This window comes from Platalea leucorodia (assembly GCF_965183815.1).
Source record: "Platalea leucorodia genome assembly, chromosome: 12".
NCBI lineage: Eukaryota > Metazoa > Chordata > Aves > Pelecaniformes > Threskiornithidae > Platalea > Platalea leucorodia.
The window spans coordinates 8864147-8886822 of NC_138834.1; the positions used below are offsets into that span (position 1 = coordinate 8864147).

Here is a 22676-nt window from a genome sequence, read left to right on the forward strand (position 1 = left end):
ATTTAAAAAAAAAAGTACATATTGCAAACATCAACCATACACTGGAATCCAGCTCAAGCTTTTTTGTGCCTAAGTATAAAGTGGGAGGGGATGATTGTACAGAACAGATGAATGTGCTGCTCTTGTCCATGAAACGGGACAACTCCATTAAGACTGGAAGGTTCTGCCTACCCTTTGCTCTAAGGTAAGACTGGAGCTTGGAGCCTTCTACAAAGGCTCTAACCAGGTGACGGCCTGCAGCAGGATCCAAAACCTGCCTTGTGGGAATACCGGAGCAGCTGCTTTGGTGCTACACTGACCCAGGGAGTAAACGCCCTGCCAGGGAGCTGGTGGTCACTCTTGCCTCTACCATGCAGCCCCACCTGTGTTACAAGCTGCAGATTGTAGCCCAGCTGTTTGGCATTATGCTGATGGACAAAATCACTTCCACAAGTACGATTTTAGTCAGCTCTGCTCTGCCGTACTGTCACTATTCATGCCGGTTGCGGGCTGCTGGAGAATCGAAGCAGACGGGTCTGCGCTCCCCGTTAATACGAGGTAGCACTAGATAATCTAAAGAGCTGCTTGGGAGCGGGCCAGCTGCCCTGTACCCCATCCTCACCTGAAAGCTGGAGAGGCAAAACCATTTACAGTAAAAAGGCTCAAGAGCTGAGAGCATTTGTGCAAAGGCATTAACTAAGTCTCTCTCCACAGACCAAGGACAAGTGGCCACTAGGTGAAGGACGACAGCAGTACATCTTTACTACACAACTACAGCACGCAGAGGGTTAAGTCAGGACTGTGTTAAGGCAGAGTCTGCCCATAAATGCAGTAACAAAACTGAAACTTACTCAAACTCTCCTGGAGTGACTTACTAAACCAAGAGCTATATAAACCACTGTACAAAGATTAAAAATAACCATCCCCTGGTTTTTAAGAACTTAGTTTGCAAAACCTGAAGAAATCCTGAAGCCAGTTAAGAATCTATTTACAGAGAAGTTAATCACATAGCTGTGATCTGTCAGGTGCTTAGCACTGGTGTCACACACGTCACCTCCTGGAGCTGAATCTGCTCTTGCGCCACAGGACGTGACTGGATTTTGTTTGAGCAGCCGGTGCTGGGTTGCTGGAGTCTCCCCGGCACTGTATGGGGAAAGCAGGTAGTTCAGCACGGCTGAGGATGAAGAGGGCCTCTCCCCCCTGTCTTACAGGAGAGAGCCAGCTCTCTAGCGTTAATGAAGCAAGCAGGGTTTGCTGCAGGACTATCAGCATGTTCTACAGTAATCGGCTGGTGTTTCCTTTTTGCTGGCAGGAGCAGTGGGACTGTGGAGACAGGGGAATTAAGCTGAACGGCTTTACACAGTGCAGAGTCTGGGCCCCTTCAAGGGCAGTAGGTCTGTTATGGATGCTCAGAAACCCATAAACAGCCCAGTAACGTGCCCTAAGTGTCAAAGTACACAGTGCTGGAGAAACAGAGCAATTCAGAGGACTTTCTGTCCCCGCTCCCCAGCTTATCACATAAGGAAGGTAAGAAGGGAGAGGCACTGGATCCATCACGACAATCTGCACTATGGACTTCTACAAACCCGAAGTGAGTTGCAAACACAAGTAAGTACAGCTTAAAATAGCAGCCCGTAACTGTCGGGATGTAGCTGAAACTGCTGAACTACAGTGGAACTGATAAAGCAGTAGCTGAAGAAGAAAGAGTAGAGGAGACAGGTACATGTTACAGACACCAGCTGTCTGTAACTTAGAAAAGTCTTTGGTTCCTAGAAAGACGACCTCCGCCTAACTTTGAAATCTTTTTAGCTTTACTTGATGATCCAAAATTGTACCACTGAGCAAACACAATGCTTTATTTTAGCCTCTACAGACAAGCTAGACAGAGTTTGGGACGTAACTGCTATTTGAAACAGAAGCATTGGAGTAACGTAGCTGGTGATGCTGACAACACCTTTGGTTTTTAAAACGTTCGCATGCCGTTAACAGCCCTGAGCCAGGAGCGGGAATCCTTGCAGCAGGAAGTTGGGCAAAAACAAATAACCACCTCCGTGAGGAACAGGAACAGGGAGCTGCTGCTCGGTATGAGATGTCTGGCCATTAAGACCAGCAACAGCTATTCCAGATGAAGGGTCAAAAAACTCTAGAGTAGGCCAAAGTACTCTGGTGTCTGCCAAGGTGCCAGCCTGATTGCACGTTTAAGACTTCCTACCTCAGGTTTCTCTCCCTCTCAGGCTGTGTTACGTTAACCATTACAGCTGTGGCTCTGCTCATTGTCCTTTAGCATTCAGTCCTATTGAATAATACACAATCTTCCACAGTAATTGTTACTTGACTCCGCAACAGGCAACAAGAGACAAGGAGGTAGATAACATTCATTTATAATAGAAAAGCACTCTTAGAAAACTAGACTACTTAGGTCTTCTCTACACAACATTTTAGCTCTGTCCTTTCACACACAGCTGCCATTTCTGAAAAGACTTGGAATATGCTCAGGATAAAGTCAAACAAGGAATAACGGCCTCTGGGCCACTGCCTACTCCTCTTCCCCCGGTACTTGCGTTGCCCTCGCTCAAAGCAAGACAATGCTCCTGTATCAGTTACAGAACTGAACTACGGCTGCTGGCCTCCTACCTACGCTGGGCTGGCACGGAGGGTTTGAACCTGTGACGACTACTGCTTTACCTGTAGTAAAGAAAGCACAGCTTCCTGACCTGCGATCCGACGGAAATAAACTCCCCGGCTGAGACCTGGGGTCAGGCAGAAACTCTAAGTGCTAACTGGTAGCAACACCACCCTAAGGAAAAGCAATCACATACAATTTGCTCCTGATCTTCCTTTTGGAGGAATTTTAACATCTTCCACCCTTGAACTGCACGGATAAAGCAGGGGTGGGTCTCCACAGTTCAGTGCTGTAGAAGCTCCACTGAACCCTTAGGGGAAAAGGTCCTGAGAGCTGCAGGGAGCCACAGGCAGACCCCGGCAAGCCGAGCCCAAGCAGCTCCCCCGGCTCCCTCCGCCCACCAGCACTGCAGGAATCAAGTCAGCACGTGTCATTTGTCCTTCTGGGAGTCACGCCAAGGCACTCCTGAGCTACCAACCCCGTCACCTACAGGCCTGAGAGAAAGGGAGCTCTGCAGGAGCCCTGGTGTGTTTAGATCATTGCATTTCTCCCATGCCCGAGTGCCTAGGAGGAGACAGGGTCAATGAGTGCCTGGAGGGAAGGTATATGGCTGACTGACCTTTTTTTCTTTGCTTTTTGTTTTGTTTTTAAAGTGCAGGATAATTACTAAAGCCAAAGGAAGCCAGCCCTCTTCCTCTCTAGCCACAAAAGAGCAAAGACAAGAGTGCTAAAAATTCAGGGCATTTCTCCAGATGCTCAATAGGTCCTTACAGCATCTATCGTACGCCCAGTAACCTTATTTATTCTTGTCCTAGAACTACTGCATTTAAATACCCCAAATAATCTAGTTTGTTACAAAATGTAATTTACAGACTTTGCTGAACAGAAGTTAAACCGCCTGGTCCTCTGCTGCAGATAATCGATCAGACAAAGGGCAGCACCTTCCAGACAGAGCTGCGCAGTCTGCGGCTGTCGCTTGGCTCACTGATGCAGATGGGCCCTGTCATCCGGACGTTTAATATGAATTCTTCGCACGCGTTCAATGCGCTCTCGCTCCTCGTCTTCATCTAAGTGATGGGAGCGGCCAGCTGCCCCTCCTGTGGCTTCCAAGAGCGCGTTGTCAGGTCCCCTCCCGTCCTGGGACTCGTACAGCAGAATGTTCAGTGTTTCCTCGTAAATGCGGGCTTCTGGGAACTCCACCTGCCCACCCAAGAGAAACAAGGTCACTCTCACCTATTGCCAGTCACTCCGGGCACCAGGTTACCCCATTTTTAATTCCTGATACCTTTCTGGTTTTACAATTTCTTAATTTCACTCTAGCCACAGCAATCCTTTCTAGCACAATCGTTTCTGTTCTATTATTTGCTTTCAGCTTTTGAGACCCAACAACCAGGTTGGGGTTTTTTTTCAGAACCGGCCTGCCCGCAGGGCAGCCTCAGACAGATTTCTCCTGGGAAAGGTCAGGTTGCACGGGGAAGGCATGCCATCGCTCACCAGGATCCGTCTTTACGCAGAGATGTAAACCAAACTTGGTTAAATGCACGAGTTTGTCTAAAGATAAAGAACTGGACTGAACTTGCATTATGGACTATCACAATTGCCCTGTGTTAAGTGCCACAGCCAAGCAGTCCCTGCCCTGATGAGCTCCGCTGTGCTGCTCCCACTTTGACTGGCATTGATTATTCTATAGAGATGCTAAACAATGCAAGGAGTGTTCAAAATGGAACAGCTGTCAGGATGCCAGTCTGACAGCAGCTCAGCCCGTGGCTGGAAGCATTCAGGGGTTTACTCGTACCTTTGTCTGTTTTTTCTCAGTAGCATAAACAATGGAAGTGCAACAGACTTCGGCAATCTTCCGCCCCTGCCCGTAAAACGACCAGCAGCAGATCTCATCTCCAATCACATCTTTTATAAAGAGCACTCTCCCATTAAACCTCAAGGACAGCTTATCGAATAGCTCGATGTTCTTCAGCATGTTGTCGTCGGAGTTGCTGTGAGAGACGAAGGCAGGCAGCAGTCACGTTAGGGGAATTAAGACAGCACACAGAAGAGAAGGAGGGTTTGGGCAGTGAGCGTTTACACGCCCAGCTTCCTTTGACTTACTGTGTCTCTACCAAGGTAGTGTTTACAGTTGGTATCCAGGACTGCAGTGGATAAATCATTTGACTACTACAGGCAGGAAAACCTGCTGCTGAAGCAGCAGTAATACGACATCAACAGTACTGTGAGCAATACTGTCCAAGGCCGTTTCATTTGGGTACAAAATTCTGTCACCCAGATGAAACCATTCCTAAACTCAAGCTCAGCACCAGCTGGATGGAAGCTGCCCTATGTCATGAAACACATGCAGACAAAAGGGAAGGGGGACAAGGTCCCAGACTTGATGATTTTACCGCTTATTGAGAACACTGCACCGTGGAAGGCTTCCTGTATTCAACTGATGTGCTGTAGCCCGTGGGGAACACAGGCCAGCAGTTGGCCAGGCGTCTCTGCCAGCTGCACCTAAGTACTGGAGGAACTCCTCTGGCACAGAAACAGCACACACTTAGCCTTCCATTGATGACAGTAGGCTCCCTTCTGACTAAAGTTTGAAATTAATTGGGAAAAAATTGAGTGCGTGCCAGCACCAATCTGTCACTGGTTCTGAGTGAAGAAAAAGCAAACGCTTATCATGGATTTCAGTCTATGAAAAACTTGAAAGAAGCCCAGCTGAAGTCATTTACCTGGTGTAGGAATATTTGTTGTTGCTTCTGTTATATAGCAACTTCACTGCTGGCTGTAAAAAACAAACAACGGATCAGTTACAGGAAGTGCAGTAAGAGCTGGAATCTCAGCTCAGCCCAAGACCCCACAGCAGAAAAGCTGCAATACGATATGACACCATCAGGCCCAAGCCCAGTGGGATTTTGTTGTTGTTGTTACTGCAGAACTGTCATGCACGGGTTGGCAAGGGGCTGCAATCCCTTCTGAGCCCTTCTGTGACTGGATCGTAATCTGCTCTCGCCCACCCTCTGCCTCTTTGCCAAGGCTAATCATTATCACCAGCATCCTCCCTTCTACCTGCCACAGCGAGCAAGCTTCCAGAAACAGGAGACACGGATTCACTTTAGCTAAAGAAAGCATCTGTCGTTAAGAACCAGAGCGGACAAATAAAAGGAAGATCTAACAGCCCTGAGGATCTGCTCGATCAGCCTGCTACTGCCTACGCCCTCTATTTTAATACCTGACGCAGAGAAACACACGGCCAGGCCCACCCTGAGCAACATTTGACTTTTAATTCAGAAGAAATGTTTAGTCTGCTGTAGATTTTCAGTGCTTTGCAGCTCAACAGTTGTATGTATTTTAGGGTAAGGCCATTGTTGAAAACTAAAGACCATTTTCTAAAGAACACTTGCTCAAGGTCCCACGCAAGCCCGGGGCAGCAGGCCAGCACCCTCCCAAGCCACGGCACAGCCTGGCCTCTCTTACCTTGTTAGAAGTGGCTATAAGTTTTTGCTCTTCTTTGGAAGATGTGATGACTGGTACCTTGCAGAACGGTTCATACGCATCTTTGTTCTGCTGAAACAAGAATCAAACAGCAGCTGAAGGTAAATAGGCCTTCAGGCACACTCATATTAAATGGGAAGGTCCTGCGTAGTCTGTGCTTAAGAGTTCAGCATGCAACCTGTCCCTATACCGCACCGAGTGGCGGCTTCTGGTCCATGCTCTGAACCAGGCTGGCACTCCAGCTACCGGGCAGCATCCCTCTGGGACCACCTGAGGTGTTCGCTTCTGCTCTCTACCGCTCTGCAAACACAGGGACTGAATGTTATGTACCTATTTAAATGGCAGAATCTGGAATTTGGCTTCACTGAAACACAACACCAGTAACAGTGGCTTCAAACCTAAGACGAGCACCTCAGAGGGAAACAAAGAACAAAAGTGGATTCCCAGCAGCCTGCGGCTACTGTGGATACAAGCAGCTGCTCTGGTCTGGCCAAAGGACCTACCCCATTCTGGTTGATGCTGGAAGCATTAACTTTTGTCTCAGAGCTTGCGCTGCTGATAGATCATTTCACCATGTTAAGACCCTGACGGCAGCGGAGCACGCTGCAGAGGAGCCAGCAGAGGGAAACTGAGCAACTGTTTATCCCTCACTGTAACTGGGTAGCACTACATGCTGAGAACAACTCAGTACGTTTTTCTGGATGTGACCAGACTCCAGCAGATCAATGACATGAAGTATTTCAATTTCATCCCAGCCTCAAAAAGGCACCAAGTGGAAAACAGCAGAAAATCTTGCTCTGCCCAGGTGCTGCTTCCCACCCAGAGCAGCCTCCTCTTCTTGACCCCTCACTGCAGCCAGAGCAACCTGACTCCTCCTTAACTCCACAACCTACCTGCAAGGCTGCTTGGCACTCGTCCACCAGCCCCTGGACCAGGTAGTACTTTGCTTCAGCCAACAACTCTTCTATCTCCCTGCGGCTCTCAGGGAGCGGCACAGCCCCGTCGCGCAGGTAGTTCAGTATTGTCCCAAAATGTTTTCCACAGCGGTCGATCAGGATCCAGCCTAGGGACAGAAGACGACCACAGTACAGCAGAAGCAGAGGCAAACGTGGCAAAAGACCTTGACACTGGCCTGGGACTGCTGTACCCAGTAGGTTCCTGCCAAGAGAGACTAACTCCAGTTTCTTGCTTGAGCTGGCGAGCAGAGGAGCAGAAAGCACAGGGAATTTATCATCTCCTTCTGCGTTTCAAGTGGAGAGTATGTGGGAGTAAGGTAGGAAGCTCACTTGTTTCTCATAGTTCCCCAGTTATTGACAAATGATTAACTGAAACAGAAGAATAAATACTTCTCATTCTCAAACTAACCAGCTCTGTTCTTCCTCTGCTCCTGAAGCCCTGACACATTATTATTTTCTTGCTTTCTGTCTGAAGGCCCTGTTACATATACGTGTGGCTGCTTCTTACAGCTTATTAGAGCCAGCCAGACGTGACTGTCTAAAGGCTGTTGCACCTGAACACAACACGGGGACCCACCGCGATCCACCATCTCCAGCAGATGTGCAAAAAGGTCGGCAAGAGAAAGGCAGCACAGGCTTTGGCAGTGTCACGGCAAACGTTGTTTCAATCTCTATATTCCCAAAGTGCATTAACTTGGTAGAACAAAGTGGTTATTAGCACAATGTCTTAAACTGCTGAAAGACGTGACGCGACAGCGTGCGTAAGCAGAATGTAACGTACAGCCTGTGCCGTGGAGCTCACCAGCGCTGCTATGTACTGACAACGGTGTGAAGAAAAGAAAACAGTTACAACCGAAACGCTCTCCTGTTAGCTGGCGATAAAAGGATCTGCGCTTCACCTCTGGCTGCCAGTCTGCTGCCTGAATCAGGCCGGACCCTGAGAATTGTTAGGCAATGTTGAGGCTCGGGTTTCCATAAATGAACAGATGGCCACTCTTACGGGCTGCAGCTCAGGAATGCAGTGAGGAAACGCTTGTGGGGAAAGAGTCATATTTTGGACAAATAAGGAAAGTAGGTTAAAGCAGACCCTGTATGTTCTGCATGAATGGAATTACTAGTAAAGTCTGAACATTTGGTTCAATTTGGAAAGTGAACACAGCCCTTTCATGCTGCTCTGTGGAAAACTGAGATGCTCTCCAGCAGTTTACTACAGGCTTTCCATCTCCCTCGTTACCCTGCTGTCTACATAAAACATAATGTATGCTTGCAATTGTAATTTTACAGACTGTAATAACAAACTAGAAAGCTGGAGGCAGAACTAGAGACAGAGAAATCAAAGAACAAAAGACTGATAGAGGCTAATGAATACAGTATACCTAACCAACCAGAGCAGAAAAAAGCCCATTTGTCAATGCGGAGGTATGTAAAGCAAGATCTCCCATTTTAAAGAGAAGAGGGAGCACAAGACACGGCAATAAACAAGGACATCCATATTCCACAAATGCAGCCGTCGACAGAGTTTACTAGAGGACACCAACACGTAGGGAGGTAAACGGCAGGCTGAGAGCAGAATTGTGATCCCCAAAATTCTTTTATTATCTCTGCTGTGATTCCCTCTGTAGGCTGTAAAAATCTGATGCAACTTTATGTTTCCAGATGGTGAAACCAAAGCAGAATTGCTCACTTTCATGTGGAGGAGGGATGAGAAAACATTTCGAGCAGCATTGCAAAATACAAATGACTACTCAAACAGCTTTCAAAAACCTTCTGTTTTAACCAAACAGCCAAGGGTACAGCCAGAGCGAGATGACTCACAGGAAAGCGACCCTGCTGCCACTCAGTCACGGCTGTGCGGAGCCTAAGAAGTGGGTTTCAGCTATAGTCATTTAAAGCCATTTTTTAATTGCAGTGCTACAAAAACGTCCTGTGATCCATTTACTGAGGTAGGAATACATAATCCATGAAACGTACACACATTAGACTTTTAGGAAATAAATCTTTTGTTTTACAAGAAGTCTCAGGGACAGCATCCAAACACTCAGACCAAACCAGACTACATTTTCTGACCAAGCCTTGACAGATGAAACAGCGGCCTGGCACTGAAGACTGCCTGATGCTCAACAGTCTTAATAGCAGCCAAACAAAAAACATGCGTCTCGATCAACTGGTTAACAGCAGTGGGGAGTAAGGAAAGAAATCACACTGAAGAAAAGAAAATTGGAAACAGATGGGTGCACCTGGAAAACTCACATCCTTCTATCTGCTCATTACCATCAAAATAAAATTTTCAAAATATGCCAATTTGCTACAGTTCATGAACAATTTCTAAGCCAAAAATAATCATCTGCCACCCACCACCAGAGAACTCCAGTCTTTTCTCCTACGGCCCAACTAGCAGCGTGGTGCAATTGTTAAGCTTTGAGAAGGAGCTGGGGAGATGGTGCTGGGGTCAGAAGAATGCATCGAAACAAAGAGGAGGACCCCGGGTGACGCATTCCATGGACCGTTTAAAAACTTTACTCCTTCCAGTTTCTCCACAAGTTTGGCTTCTTTTCCTAAGAAACACTTTGTTTTGTGCCAGGTTTTGGGTGTGACCAATTAGCAGAATTTTGAATAATTTCAGATAAAGAGAGTTTCCCTTAGCAGCTATAATGCTATTGTCCCAGTTTTCAGCATCAGGCCCGGCAAGGGGAGATAAAGCAAGACCTACTGCAATGGGAGTGTCTCAGTTACAACATACAGGAAGTATCAAATTCCTATTAAAACACAAACTGGCTAAATGGAACAATCCCACACAGACACTGTGGGATTCACAGCAAAGTAAACTTGCAATTTTATGTCTCAAGCGTGATATTTTAGCAGATTAAACTCCAGTTACCCTCATATTAGCAGTAATATCGTCAGCTGCTCTCCAGCAAGAAGTACCTGCACTTACACGGACTCCAAGCCTTGGGAACGCGATGCACCAGCCCTCCCGCAGTACCTGCCCAGGACGCCCGGAGGAAGTGCTGAGACCACGCCAGGGTGGGCTTCCAAAATTAATTTGGAATTTCTCATCCACTTCCAAGCTGAAGGACTTGAGAGATCTTGAATTATCAAATTTTGTGAAACACAGAGCAGCTTTAGGGAGGGACAGGAGGATACTTTTGGAGTTGCCTGAAGTTTAGCAGCAAGGGGAGAGGTCTTCAATGAACTGGTTCACAGCCTTTCCACTAGAACACCCCTCCAGCCTTCCCAGTAAGGGTGCCAATTCCCAATTCCAATTTGACAGTTTTTTTTTTCAATTTGACCCACAGGCTGGCTTTTTTACACAGCCTGCACAGACCTGTGACAGGTAGCACAGAGACCCTTTGATCTGGAGCCCACAAACCACAGCACCAACGTTACTGCTTTACAGCAGCCGAAACTTGCAAAAGGCATGGTACAACACCCGGAACAATGCAGGGTTTTTTCCCCGGCTTAAATATAAGGACTTCTAGCTAAAACAGGAATATTCAGATAATTACATTGTATTTTTTTTTTTACAATTTTTTCCTCCAAATCCACTTCCTCCTATCTCAAGAAAGCTTATCACAAGATCCCTACTAAATCCATCGCTTGTTCTACATGACCTCTAAATATAGACTATTCTAAAGCACTCAAAACTAAGTCCAATTCATCTAACCACATATTACATTTTCTATGCTTTTGGCAAGTTCAAACAGAATTTTCAAATAATTAACTAATCACAAGAAAGGTGTTTTGAACCTTTAGGCTCAGCGATGCACTGGCTATTATTAAAGACAAGGTATCTAAGTCTGTAAAAATAGTTATGGGCAAAACATCAGTGCACAAATAGAAAGCTGCGCTTCCAGTTAAACCCTGAGACATTCCCACAATATGAGAATGCTGATATAAAACTATGCTACCAGTTGCAGTTATCACAAACACATTTTAGCTATATTAATAATTTAAACATAAATATTTTAAAGAATTTCAGCAGAAGATAAAATCAACGTATCTGGTATGGAAGTGAAGTATTTGAGTACTGCTCCTTTAGAAGACCGTAGTTTGACATACTGCACATTCCTTCTTTCCGTTTTCCACATTTAACGTGGAGAGACCCGTTTGCTAGCTCTCTCCTTTTATTGTCAGTAATACTGTAGCAAATTTTCTAAAAATTTTGCAACTGGTTTTGTTTTAATGAAGCCAACAGTCAATACTCTCACAAGAAAACAGTTTCATTTTAAAAAATCAGCTTTTAGCTCACAACCCTCCTCCAATCTTTAGAGCAAATTTTATACTTGTGTTTGAGGTAAGGAAACAAGATGAGGGAACTGCCTTCTGAGCTTCAAGGTAAATAGGCAAGTCCTGACTCATAGTTTCTTAATCACTATCCCCACCATTTTCTATACGCCTAAGAGCTTTAGCGTTAGTATTTCAAAAGAAGAAGACAGCCTGTGCTATCTGGGCCTGACAGGAGCCTTGGGACTTCTTACTGTCCTTTTGTTGTTTAGACAACTATTCAAGTCATACGTGTCTTTTGTTCCACATCTTTTCTCAGTTGTATAAGCTACAAGTTTTAACACTAATAAAATGTAGAAATATCTGGGCCTATGATTAAGATGTTCCTCTCTGTTCTCTCTCTGTTCTCCAACCCCTGAAGAGGAAGGAAGCCAGCGCGAGGGACGCGGGGAGCAGCCCCTTACCTTCGCTGTCCGTGAGGACTTCCATTCGGCCACTGAACATGGCCTTGAGCATGGTGTCCTGCTTGGTCAGGGTCTGCATGGTGGTATAGTAGAGGGCACCGCCTATGTTCAGCTTGACATACTTGGAGCTCGGACTAGTCCCTTTGAAGGAGGTAGTGCGAGTCGCAGCCGCCGGCACTGCTGAGCTCACCACACTTTCTCCCGACATCTCTTCCTGCAAGCAAGGAGTTACCAGTCAGACCTGCAGTTCCACTGCCTGACACCCAACTTTGTGTTACCGTCGGTCATTTTACACAGAAGTAGTCATAGATGTGCTGGGCACTCTCAACCTCAGCTCCCCTCTGTGTCTTTGCAAAGTTCTCAAATGTTTTAGACGTTTAACTTCGTCTTCTTTCTGACAGTGACATAAACCATCGAAAGAACGTAACTCAGCCAGCAAAGAACGCTGTGAAAGCTGAGCAGCATTTTACACTGCGAAAGCCGGTGCTTTCCCACAAAACTGTGTTCGGTTCTTTCACAACTTCTAAAGCTTAAGCTCTTACTTCATGAATAATCTGGTATGTAACTGGGCAATTCCCAATAGACGGAGCCTGAGCAGATGATTCCTATGTGTTGAAATGCAGACTATCCACAGATTTTCTGGAGGCTTTTTGTCCTTCAAGGATACGTGGCTCTACAGAGAGCACACACAAGCTTCCCACTCTCTTCCCTGCACTCCCACATTTCTCAGCACACCAGAACCCAATGCCCAACATCCCCCACTGCCTCTGCCAGCAGTCCCCAGACAAAGTGGACTCCAATCAGCTAACGAGGTCACATGCTGTAACAGGAACACGTTAGCTTAGCACCGCAAATGCTCCAAGAGCCGCTAACAATAAATCCTTAATCAAGCTGTGTCTCTGCAGTTAACTGTTTTGCCCCACAACATGACAGGATGGGACGATTAACGCCCCGCCGTCTCAGACAGACCCAGTTCCTACAATTTTGAGACGACGCTGGCTGACTGACTGGTTTTTGCTCCACTGTCATGAAAAGCAGAACTATCAGACGGCAAATCTCAGAAATGTGGTTACATGTCCAGATTGCATTTCACAAGGTGAAGCAGTGGGATGGCTAGAGATGGCCACAGGGGGCCATTCCCTCTGTCACGGAGCCTGCCCAGGGTTCTCTGGAGCACAAAGGCACCAGCCTCAGCCCCACACTCAGGCTCTCTCCTCAGCTGAACGCCCCCATCGCTCGGCCAGGAACCGTGCCCGGGGTCCCAGCGCGGGCTCCTGCGCTGCAGCGTGACCCAGCGCGCCAGCCCGCAGCCCAGCACCCTGCCACCCACGAGGCACGGAGCCGCGGGGCTGCACCCCGACCCCCCAGGCCTGCCCGCCCCAAACCACGCCAGCCCCTGGCCAAGGGCCAGCCTGGCACGACCGGACCCTCCCCGCACACAGGAAAACCAGACCGTGGGCACCCCAACTTTTGGGAACCGGACCCCTGCACCTGCTCCCCACTCTCTAAGCACCCCAACCTCGGGGGCTGGACCACCCCCACACCCCAAACCCTCCCCCCTTTCCCAGCACCCCGCCCCTGGGGACTGAAACCACCCAAACCCCGCACCGCCCCCGCTCCCCGTGCACCCCACCCTGGAGGCCGGATCCCCAAATCCTGCCTCACCCCAAATCCCGCCTCACCCCAACCCCCCCCCTCAGGCCAGCGCCCCGCCCCGGGGAAGGACCCCCACCCGCGCACTCCGACCGCAGCCGACCAGCCCCACACACACCCCCAGCCACCCACCCCCACGGCCCAGAGCCCCCCCAGCCCCGCCCGGCCCCCCAGTCCCCCCCCGCCGCCTCACCATGAACGGCGCGGCGCAGCCCCACGGACCGAGCGAGCGGGAGCGCCGGGGCGGGGGGAACTTCCGCCCCTCCACCGTCACTTCCGCCACGGCCCGGGTGCTCCACCAAACCCTTCCGATGTTCCGCTCGGCCTCCCCCAGCGGTGCCGCGCTGCTCTCCCGCCTCCGGGAGCGGCTCGGCCCGGCCCGACCTACCCGGTAGCAGCGAGACCCAGAGCCTGCTGCTCCCTCTGCGCCGAGCCGAGCGGAGCCGGCGGGCGGGCGGGCGAGCGAGCGAGCGGAACGGCGGCGGCAGTGCGGGTTGCCGGCCGGACGCGGAGCGCGGACACGGGGTACGAGGCGGGGGCTGCCGGGCAACGGGGCTGCGGGCCTCGGCCTCGGCCTCGCCGGCGACAGAGCTGCCCTGGGGCCGCTCGGCCCGGCCCGGCGCTGCCCTGCCTCCCTCGACGGCGGGCGAGGGTGAGGGCCCGGGGGGCTGTGGGGCGGCGGCGGCGGCGGACTGCGGGGGGCGCCTGGGACCCGGGGAGGGGCTGAGGGGCAGGTGCTTGGGACTGGGAGGGCGCTGGGACGGGCACTGGGGGCTGAGGGGTCTCGTGGCGAAGAGGGGGACGTGGGGATCCCCACTGGCTGCTGACAGTGGCTTGGCCAAGTCCCACGGTGGGTCCTGCCCCCGCTGGTGAAATGGGAGCCGCTCACTGTGGGGCGGCTGCTGCTCAGGTCTCGCCGGTGCCCAGGGCCCCGGTACGCTTGATGCTGGCCTTCGCTTTTGTCACACATCGGATTGTTTTCTCCCCACTCTGAAGTGTCAGGAGATATGTGTGCCAGCGGTCACAACTAAGCGGTGGTGCTGCTTTTCCTCTCCTGAAGCTTTTCTGACTTCACATTTTCTTGAGAGTGTAGTGAGAGGTGAGTCTGGTCAAAAGGACTTAGAATTGCAAAGGTAAAGAGTAAATCCTCAAATCATCTGCAGGTAATGTGCTTATCTGTGCAGGAGCTGCCTGAAGCCAGTGGATGAGGATCATGTTTGTGTACGAATGATTATCATGCACTTCTTTTGAAAAAGTAAGCCCTCAGGTGAGTTCGTTGTTAAGTATTTATAAAGCTGTTGTTGACTCTGTGCATTTTGTGTTGCTGAGTGGCAATAAATTAGCTTCCAAGTGTCTCTTGTGCCCTTCCTCTCCTATCCTTGCCTATAGAATTGTTCATATATGTTATCTGTAAACAAGAGAATGAAAACAACTAAGCCTGGAATGGGGAGTTGGAGTACAGGGAGTGGAACGCAATGACAGCACACTGATTTTTTTTTTATTTTTTTTTTTTCTCATAAAATCTGCTTACCTGCATTAGGTTGCAGGCTTTGCTGGAATGATTTGGATATCAATGTGTTTTCTTATTGCAGTCCCACTGACAAGTAACTTTGGCTTTGCCTAGGCTGTATTTTGCACACACTTCTTTCTGTGCTGCTGGGTACTCTCCTGCCCCTATTAAAATGTTGGATGCAGGTGGTCAGTTCATAAGTTATGTAAGGAATTACCCTTGCCTGTGTGTTTTGTCCACTCTGCTCCTAGTTTTCCAGGTGTTTGCTGCAATGATTCTTTGTTTCCTTAACTTTACATTTTGGTAGGTTATAAAAATGTTCAGTGCGAGCCAGTCCTCCAAAGCCCAGTTCCTCGACAAAGCACGCCAGGCTCGGGAGGAGCGGAGGGAGCTGAAGGAGAGGGAGCGTGCTGCCATCCAGATCCAGGCTTTGATCAGGAGATTTCTCTGTCGATGCCGCCTGCAGAGGGAGATAAGGTGTGTGAAATTCTACCTTCCGCGCTTTGCTCGTATCTGGAGAGCTGTGCTTGATTTTTTAACTACCGATGCTCGTTTTTCCTACTTTCCTAGGAGAGAAGTGGAGGATTTCTTTGGGGCAAATGAATCTGGCTCAAGTAAAAGAAGTGCTCTTTCAATCTTCAAAATTGCTAGGAAACTGCTGTTTGTATTTAATCATAAAGAGGACAAAGAGGTAAGGTTGCTACTCTGTGACATGCTTTTCTTCTTTCAAGTACATATTTTAACAAGTTAAATGAGTTTGATTAGTTATGTAGTGATCCTGTAGGTTCCTGCAATGTATTTTGGCTTCAGGAAAATGATCTCTGTCTCCTAGTCCTTCTTGGAGAGATCGGCCTGTAGGAATGAAATAGAAGAACCCTTGAATTTTTTAGTAGCAGTTCTGTATTCAGGGCATAGTTTAATGAATATTTTTCCTGGGGACCCTGCCAACTTCAGTAATTGAGCAGTGCCTTATGATTTTGTCAGCTGCATCGGTTCCCCGGGCAGGTACATTGTGGCAAGCTGACAAAGAGCTGTCCTGGCAGAGTGTAGCATGCAGGCTGTTTGTATTGCAGCTGCTTTTCTGACCGTGCCCTGAATTTGTGGTTTCAGAGTGAAGCCCTTTGCTATAGTGTCTATGAAATGATGATATTTGCCCCAGGAAACTGTGAGGGCTAATTATAAGGAAAACAATTGGAAAATGAAGGGCTGTATTTAAATTGCAGCAGCAGCGGGTGACTTTTTTTTAATCTTTGTTCCATTGAGCTCCTTTTCTGTTGATGACAGTAAAAGTACTGCAAATGCAGTTTTCTGTATTTACAGCGTTACAAAAAAATGTGTATATTACGTACAAATTTTTTAAGTGCCTGGCATCCATTTGAAGTTCTGCATTACAGTAATTGGGTGCATTGCTGAAATATGTACGTTCTACTTCCTCTTCTTCCCCTTCCAGCAGCAAGTCAGTCCCTTGCTGGGCCGAGGACAAGGCTGTGCTCGTTTCCACTCTATTTCTGGACACCACTCTCAGTTAGGATAATCACAGCAGCCAATTCTGGAGCTCAGAATGGCTTTACAACGTGCAAGCATGTGACAAATACAGCTGGACTGAAATAATAATTAAGGCGTTCTGGATTTGATCGCCAGGTTCTGCTGAGAGCCGTGATGGTCAGGAGTTTGGAACACACCGCTGTGCTCGTTAGCATTGAGCTCTTCTTGCTGAACCCCACCAGGAAGATGCTTTTCCTGGCTTCAGCCTGTGCTGTTGAGGGAGGCAATTTAGCAGGGAAGGCTGAGAAATTCCTCCTGTTGATGAGCACTGTGTTCAAGGAGGAAACTCTTCTGCATAGCTGTAGCATGATGCGTAGATGCGCTCTTGGGAAAGGAGCCATAGGCACTGTCTGTAGCGAATATGTTTGGAACATTTGTTGTTTTGTTATGGAGGTATCTTGCTCCCTCTGCTGAGCTGTTCCTAGTGCTTTTCCAGAACAGCCCTTCCTGTAGTTACAACTAATGCCACCTTTTTTTTTTTCCCTTCCCCCAGAGATTTGAAAAGCTGTGCCGGTGTATTCTTAATAGTATGGATGTTGAGAATGAGCCCAAGGTCAGCAGGACGTTTTTTTAGTTTGGGGGTGGGAGGGTTGTTTGTTTGTTTTGTTTTTTTTTAATTCTATGTGGGGATTTAGGTTGGTGATATTTGAATTTTTAGCATTCAAAAGCCCCTGAACACTGCTGAGATTACGTGGTGAAAGTTTGGACAAGTTCTGTAGTATTCCTCTGATATTTTTACTCTCTGTACAGCTGCAGGAGTTAAAGGGCAATTTCTTTCTGTGGTGGGTGGTATGCTTTGACCAGTGAATTCTGGGGAGAGAAATAACTTGGTTCCACTGCTGGGTTGAGTAGGGCATTGAGGAGGTCGTTTTGTTACAAAGCTTCCTGGTAATGTATTCTGTCAATCTGTAGCACAGCTACTAGTCACTGCTCCTGTTTGTATCCTGCCTTTCTCAGGTGTGGTACGTGTCACTCGCGCTCTCCAAGGATCTTACACTCTTGTGGATCAAACAGATCAAAGACATTTTGTGGTTTTGCTGTGAATTTCTCAAGCAGCTTAAGGTAAAAAACATTTTCGTTGTGTTTTGTCTCCCTGCATTTATCAGTTCTGTAGTTTAGCACAAAGCTAATTTATTAACATTGCTGTTTGTTATCGCAGCCCGACATCTTACAAGACTCCAGACTGGTCAATTTGCACCTCACAATGCTTGTCACCTTCACAGACACTTCTACGTGGAAAATCCTTCGGGGAAAAGGTTGGTGCATCCAATTCAATACTTTAAGCCACGGATCTGGGATTTCCTATTAAAATCTACTGAATGCTGTTTCTGCACCTTGTCTTCTCCCCATGCTTACCACAAAGATTCATTGTGCTTCTGTGCTTGCACAAAGCATAGAATGGGCAGCAAGGATTCCCTTGAGATTAGACAGGCTATTTCCCTTAGAACAGAAACAGTTACAACGTTTTTATAATGCTCCAAAATCTCGTGCACAAGAAGTGTTCAGAGGATAATGGAATGTGGTTTTAGCTCTGGGTTTTGTATGAAATACGCATAGAAAAGGTAGACAAGTATCGTGAGGAAATATGACTCATACCTTAAACAAGACTTGATGTGAAATGCTGCTAAAATGGTGGTTTTGCATATAAGGGCAAGGACTTTGTGCAAGAAGGGCTTATGAATTGACAAACTGTTTTATAGTTTGTAAGGAAGTAAAGAGTGGAGCTGTGATGCTGATTTAGTAACATCAGTGTTTTAATCCGGAAGGTGAAACCCTGAGGCCTGCCATGAACCACATCTGTGCAAACATCATGGGACATCTAAATCAGAAGGGATTTTATTCTGTGCTGCAGGTCAGTCTCAGGCTGATACAGTGATGTCTTCTCTTTATTCAAAACAAGCCCCAGTCCTGCACTGTGCTCCTGTTCTGAGGAAGTTTTTATGATCTCTGTGGTGGTGTGTCAGGGAGAAGCTGGTTGTGGTGCACTGGTCATCTGTGTGTGGTCATATTTTTCTTCAAAGCACTTGAGACCAAATACACCAAATACGTGTCCTTTTTGTCGCTGTTGCTGAATCTAAATCCTACTTAATCATCTCGTAATGAGATGGACAGAAAAGACTCGAATATTTTTCCAAACTGCTGCTGCCATTTTGTATGTATTTGATTTGTTTACTGTTCTGATGAGAAAGGAACTGATGTAATTTTTCTTAATCTTTTAAGTGAGAGTGATATTACCAGCTATGAGCCTTGCCTATTAATTTTAAAAGGCCTGGGAACACTGAGTACAGGTCCTAGAGAAATAAGTACTGTAGAGTGTCTGATTTGACTGCAGTTTCTCTGTTACGCTGTTATTAACCTGAAGGCCTTCTAGTTCTGCCAAGTGACTTGTAGTAACTGGTTTTTGGGTTGCTTTGGTGTTGTTCTTTTCCTCTGCTCTGAAAATAAGCGTAATGTCTTCCAGGAGTAATCATAATCTTTTTCTGAGTACTGCAGGCATTTTTGTTTTGGTTTTATTCCAGATTTTGCTAACTAATGGCTTGGCAAGATCCAGACCTTCCTTATCCAAAGGCTCTTTAACTGCCATCTTCTCTCTTGCATTGCGGTAAGGCAGCCATAGCTGCTTGGGATGATATGCAGCCAAAGTTGTCTTTATTGGGTTTTCTGAAGACTTCTCGTTCTACCAGTCTCTTTGTGCCATTGAGAGTATCACCCAGATGAAAGAAGCTGCTTTGGGCAAATAGCTCACTTTCCTGTCATCCTGTTTCAGATCAGAACACTCTTAAGTCAGTAATTAGTGTTCGTATGAACCTAGACTTTGGAGTGCAATTCCCGTTCAGAGTACAGGATCTGTATGTCTTTCTGTGGAACCATCAGAAGGGGTTGGAGTTCTCTAGATAAGTATGGTTGTGCCTCTTCATGATGAACTGCTGATGCAGTTGTGCCTGTTACTCAATTTGCAGGGGCAAAGTTTGTCCCTGAAACGAGTTGGCTGCAGGTCTTTCTAATGATTCAGTCTGTTTTCTTTTAAAAAAGGAAAATACACTGTTACCCTGACCTCTTGTCTCTTCGCTTTGGAAATCTGCAGCCAGTAAGGAGTATTCTTTTAAGACTTCAGTGGTTAATTGTGTGCCCCTTGTCTTCTATAGCTGTCACTGCTGGGATGATGAGGTTGTGATGTTCAGTAGAGTAGCAGTGGATGTTCTTGAATATGTCACTTCTTCCTAAGGAAAACAACTATTTAATTACTGACTTTGTGGTAGTGAGGAGAGGAGGGGAACTTAGGAGATGAACCACATAACACTTACAGTGCTCTGGGTGGTATGGATGTGCTGTGTAAAATACGTTATGCTGTGAACTGTTTGGCTTATATTCCTTTGAGTCATGAGCTATGATAACAAAAGTGTAAGTGAATGTTCTTTTTCTAGTGATGCTTCTTGATGAGGGTAGAATCAGCAGCCAGTTCTGAACAGCTCAGTTAAAGACTGTCTTACTTTGCTAGGTCAGGTTACTTGCACTGAAGTATTTTTCTCTCTGTAGCCCTGTGGTTGCTGCACAGTTCTCAGACAATCTGTTGAGGTCATTTCTGATCCATATCATGTCTGTGCCTGCTATAATGACTCATCTTGCTACTCTAACACCTGAGGTAAGTGGGTGATGTATCAAAAATCCGCTGAATATCACATAAGGCCACTTGTTATTCCATTTTATCAGCTCTTGGAACAGAGGATTGGTATGTATTTCTTTGCCAGTTTCAACTCTGTTGTCGAAGCGCTTGATCCTTACACCTGCCAGATACTCTGGGTTTCTAATACCACAGACGTTATTAACACCAGTGGGATGATGGTCTGAACTGCCCTAAAATAAATAAAATAAAAATAAAGGCATATGTGACACACAGCCTGAATTCTTGCATGTCCTTATTCTTCCATTTGTGTAACCATAGACACAGCCAAAGGAAAAATCAGTCTGTTGTGTGGCACAGGATCTGTGATGGTAACTAGTAGGCTGTCCACTAATCTACTTTAATTTGACTGCTCCTCTGTGTAGCTTCGTGCAGGCGGGCAAGTTTTGTGCCAAACGGGTGTTCCGTATTCTTGCAGACAGACGGTTGCAAAGGTCTGTCTACAACTAGAACATGGCCTGTTCACCTGCAAGGTTTTTTATTTCCTAGACCAGCTTCACATCAACCACTTACTCTCTTCAGCGCAGCGGTCTCAACTTGCTGCTTTATTTGGAAAGAAAAGACAATCGGAATTGCTGATGGCAGATCAGGTGTGGTTATTCTGTGTGGTGCTTCTCAGCCTCACTGGCAGTTAAATTCTGTCTTTCAGCGTCTGGCAGTGATAGAATCTCATGATCTTTTCCGCAAGTTCATCCTTTTTTTAAGTCGTGAAGCACAATGCCGAGATGCCTGCGTGTGCCTAGAAGGAAGTCACACTCTTTGTTTGTTGGGTAAGCAGCTGTAACACTTCTTTTTTTTTTTTTTTTTTTTTTTTTTTTTTTTTTAACTGTGCTTGGAAAAGAGTCTTGAGTCAAATCTTCATTCTCCATGGGTCAGAGCTGCCTCCAACTCATGATTTTTTATCCTTATTTAGATGATTTCTAAATAATAATTGAGATTTATTTGGTGATATTGCAAACATGGTTTAAGGCCCTTGCAAATGGAGGAAGGGTCAGAGACTTCTTGTATACATGTCGTCATACCTACACTGTGAAGTATTATCTCCGCTAGCTTTTCACTTGGACTCTGAGAAAGTCTTGCAGTGTAGCAGACTTGAATCTAACTTCCCTAAATGGGTGTGCCACTGAAATATTTGAGTTCACATTTCTGTAAAAGTAACAAGAGGAAGAGTTGGAACTCAGAAATAACCATGGATCGGCTGTAGCTCATAGTACTTTGTAGAAGGTGTGGGTGGGATATAGATGAGAAGGCGGCCAAAGCGACATGCCACCTTAGTGGTTGATGTGTGCTGGAAATGGCTTGCTGCAGGGTAGCCTCTAATAGTCATTCTTCACAGAAATCCTCTCCTGGACTTGAAAAGGGGCGTGAGTTCATTTCATCTGTTATGTCTGTAACCACTGTCCTGCAGCATCTGTTCCTCTTTTAAGTCTTGCTGTGCTGGTCATTCTGCCAGGTAACCTTGTGTACTTGGGCTCCTTGAATGATAAAGTTCTTGAGGAGGAGACAGCTCATTTTGTGGGTGTGCTCATTCACATGCTCTCCTACTGCCAGAAGTACGTTTCACAAAAGAAATCCAACCTCACCCACTGGCATCCTGTTCTGGGCTGGTTTTCACAGACTGTGGATTATGGGTAAGTGAGGAGGACCTTATGGTAACAGATGATTAAGCCTCTCTATTTTTCTTTCCTTTTTTTTTTTTTTATGCTTCAATGTGTTTTATGTTTTGAGATGAACAGTGTGACCCTATTCAGAATAACTTCTCAGATATTTCAGGCTATATCTGCACAATACAAACTGCTGCATTCATACACAGGCTATTATATTACATGGGGAAATTAATTTAGTATAGTTAGGCTGGTAAACAGTGGCCATACTGGTACCCTCGATACAGGACCTGTATATCAGCTCTTCCTATGAGGGCCATCTGTAGGGTGGGTGCATACTCCATTTTGACTGTGAGCTAAATGCATCAAAGTATCACTGTCTGGTGTTTTATTGCAGCCTGCCTTCTAACATGTCTCTGTGACTTGTCTTTCAGATTGAATGAGTCCATGCCTCTACTGACAAAGCAACTGCAGCATCTCTGGGGAGTCCATATGATCCGCATCCTCTTCAGTGATGTGCTCAGCAAGAAATTGCTGGAGAATCAGGAAATAGCTCAGCTGCCAACACAGCCAGTTTCCCCTCAGAACAGCCTTCCTATGAAGAGTCAGTTCTGGAGAGTTGCTTTTTTTTTTTTTTGTGTGTGTGTGTGTGCGCGCTTACACGTGTCTTTCTGTCTCGCAGACTCACAGGGCTTTGACTTTTCCACTTATACTAAAAGCTTTGAGTAATTACTTGCAGCAGCTGCTGCTGCTTAGGTGGGGATATGGTCTCTCCTATTTGTAATTCCTGCTCAGAATGCCTCTGTGACCTGGGGCAAGTCTCTTTCTTTGGTGCTGTGAAAATATTTGCTTATTTTAGCAGTTTTTTTCATTGTTTCTCAAGTAGCTGAAGTGCTTACTGCATAACTTAGTACTTCCCAAGGCAGGATGGGAGGCCAGCTTCCCAGGTG

General features: G+C 46.8%; 2 protein-coding genes across 20 annotated transcripts in view; one reads left to right on the forward strand and one right to left on the reverse strand.

Annotated features, from left to right (window-relative positions):
- The window catches only part of KCTD10 (potassium channel tetramerization domain containing 10), a 15639-nt gene extending 2001 nt beyond the window's left edge, over positions 1 to 13638 (reverse strand). The window contains exons 1-8 of one of the 4 annotated variants that reach the window (XM_082325036.1): positions 13579 to 13638; positions 11733 to 11946; positions 6982 to 7151; positions 6071 to 6160; positions 5326 to 5378; positions 4398 to 4593; positions 3544 to 3802; positions 2 to 1122 (exon numbers count right to left, since the gene is read on the reverse strand). In XM_082325036.1, the coding sequence (XP_082181162.1) occupies positions 3584 to 3802; positions 4398 to 4593; positions 5326 to 5378; positions 6071 to 6160; positions 6982 to 7151; positions 11733 to 11946; positions 13579 to 13581 (945 nt within the window). In that variant the 5' untranslated portion in view covers positions 13582 to 13638 and the 3' untranslated portion in view covers positions 2 to 1122; positions 3544 to 3583. Of the gene's footprint in view, position 1; positions 3803 to 4397; positions 4594 to 5325; positions 5379 to 6070; positions 6161 to 6981; positions 7152 to 11732; positions 11947 to 13578 lie in introns of those variants that run through there. The other 3 variants (XM_082325035.1, XM_082325037.1, XM_082325034.1) reach the window with 3 other exon arrangements.
- A 190-nt stretch (positions 13639 to 13828) lies between these two features.
- Positions 13829 to 22676, forward strand: part of UBE3B (ubiquitin protein ligase E3B) — a 29683-nt gene continuing 20835 nt past the window's right edge. For 13 of the 16 annotated variants that reach the window (XR_014229588.1, XR_014229590.1, XR_014229591.1 and 10 more), the window contains exons 1-14: positions 13884 to 14037; positions 14382 to 14484; positions 14570 to 14652; positions 15203 to 15372; positions 15466 to 15586; positions 16934 to 16993; positions 17398 to 17502; positions 17600 to 17696; positions 18207 to 18292; positions 18960 to 19042; positions 19978 to 20083; positions 20772 to 20892; positions 21576 to 21753; positions 22161 to 22330. Coding sequence is in view for 3 of the 16 variants with exons in the window: in XM_082325143.1 (XP_082181269.1) it covers positions 15212 to 15372; positions 15466 to 15586; positions 16934 to 16993; positions 17398 to 17502; positions 17600 to 17696; positions 18207 to 18292; positions 18960 to 19042; positions 19978 to 20083; positions 20772 to 20892; positions 21576 to 21753; positions 22161 to 22330 (1288 nt within the window). In the remaining 13 variants the exon portion in view is untranslated. Of the gene's footprint in view, positions 14038 to 14381; positions 14485 to 14548; positions 14653 to 15202; positions 15373 to 15465; positions 15587 to 16933; positions 16994 to 17397; positions 17503 to 17599; positions 17697 to 18206; positions 18293 to 18959; positions 19043 to 19977; positions 20084 to 20771; positions 20893 to 21575; positions 21754 to 22160; positions 22331 to 22676 lie in introns of those variants that run through there. The other 3 variants (XR_014229587.1, XR_014229589.1, XR_014229599.1) reach the window with 3 other exon arrangements.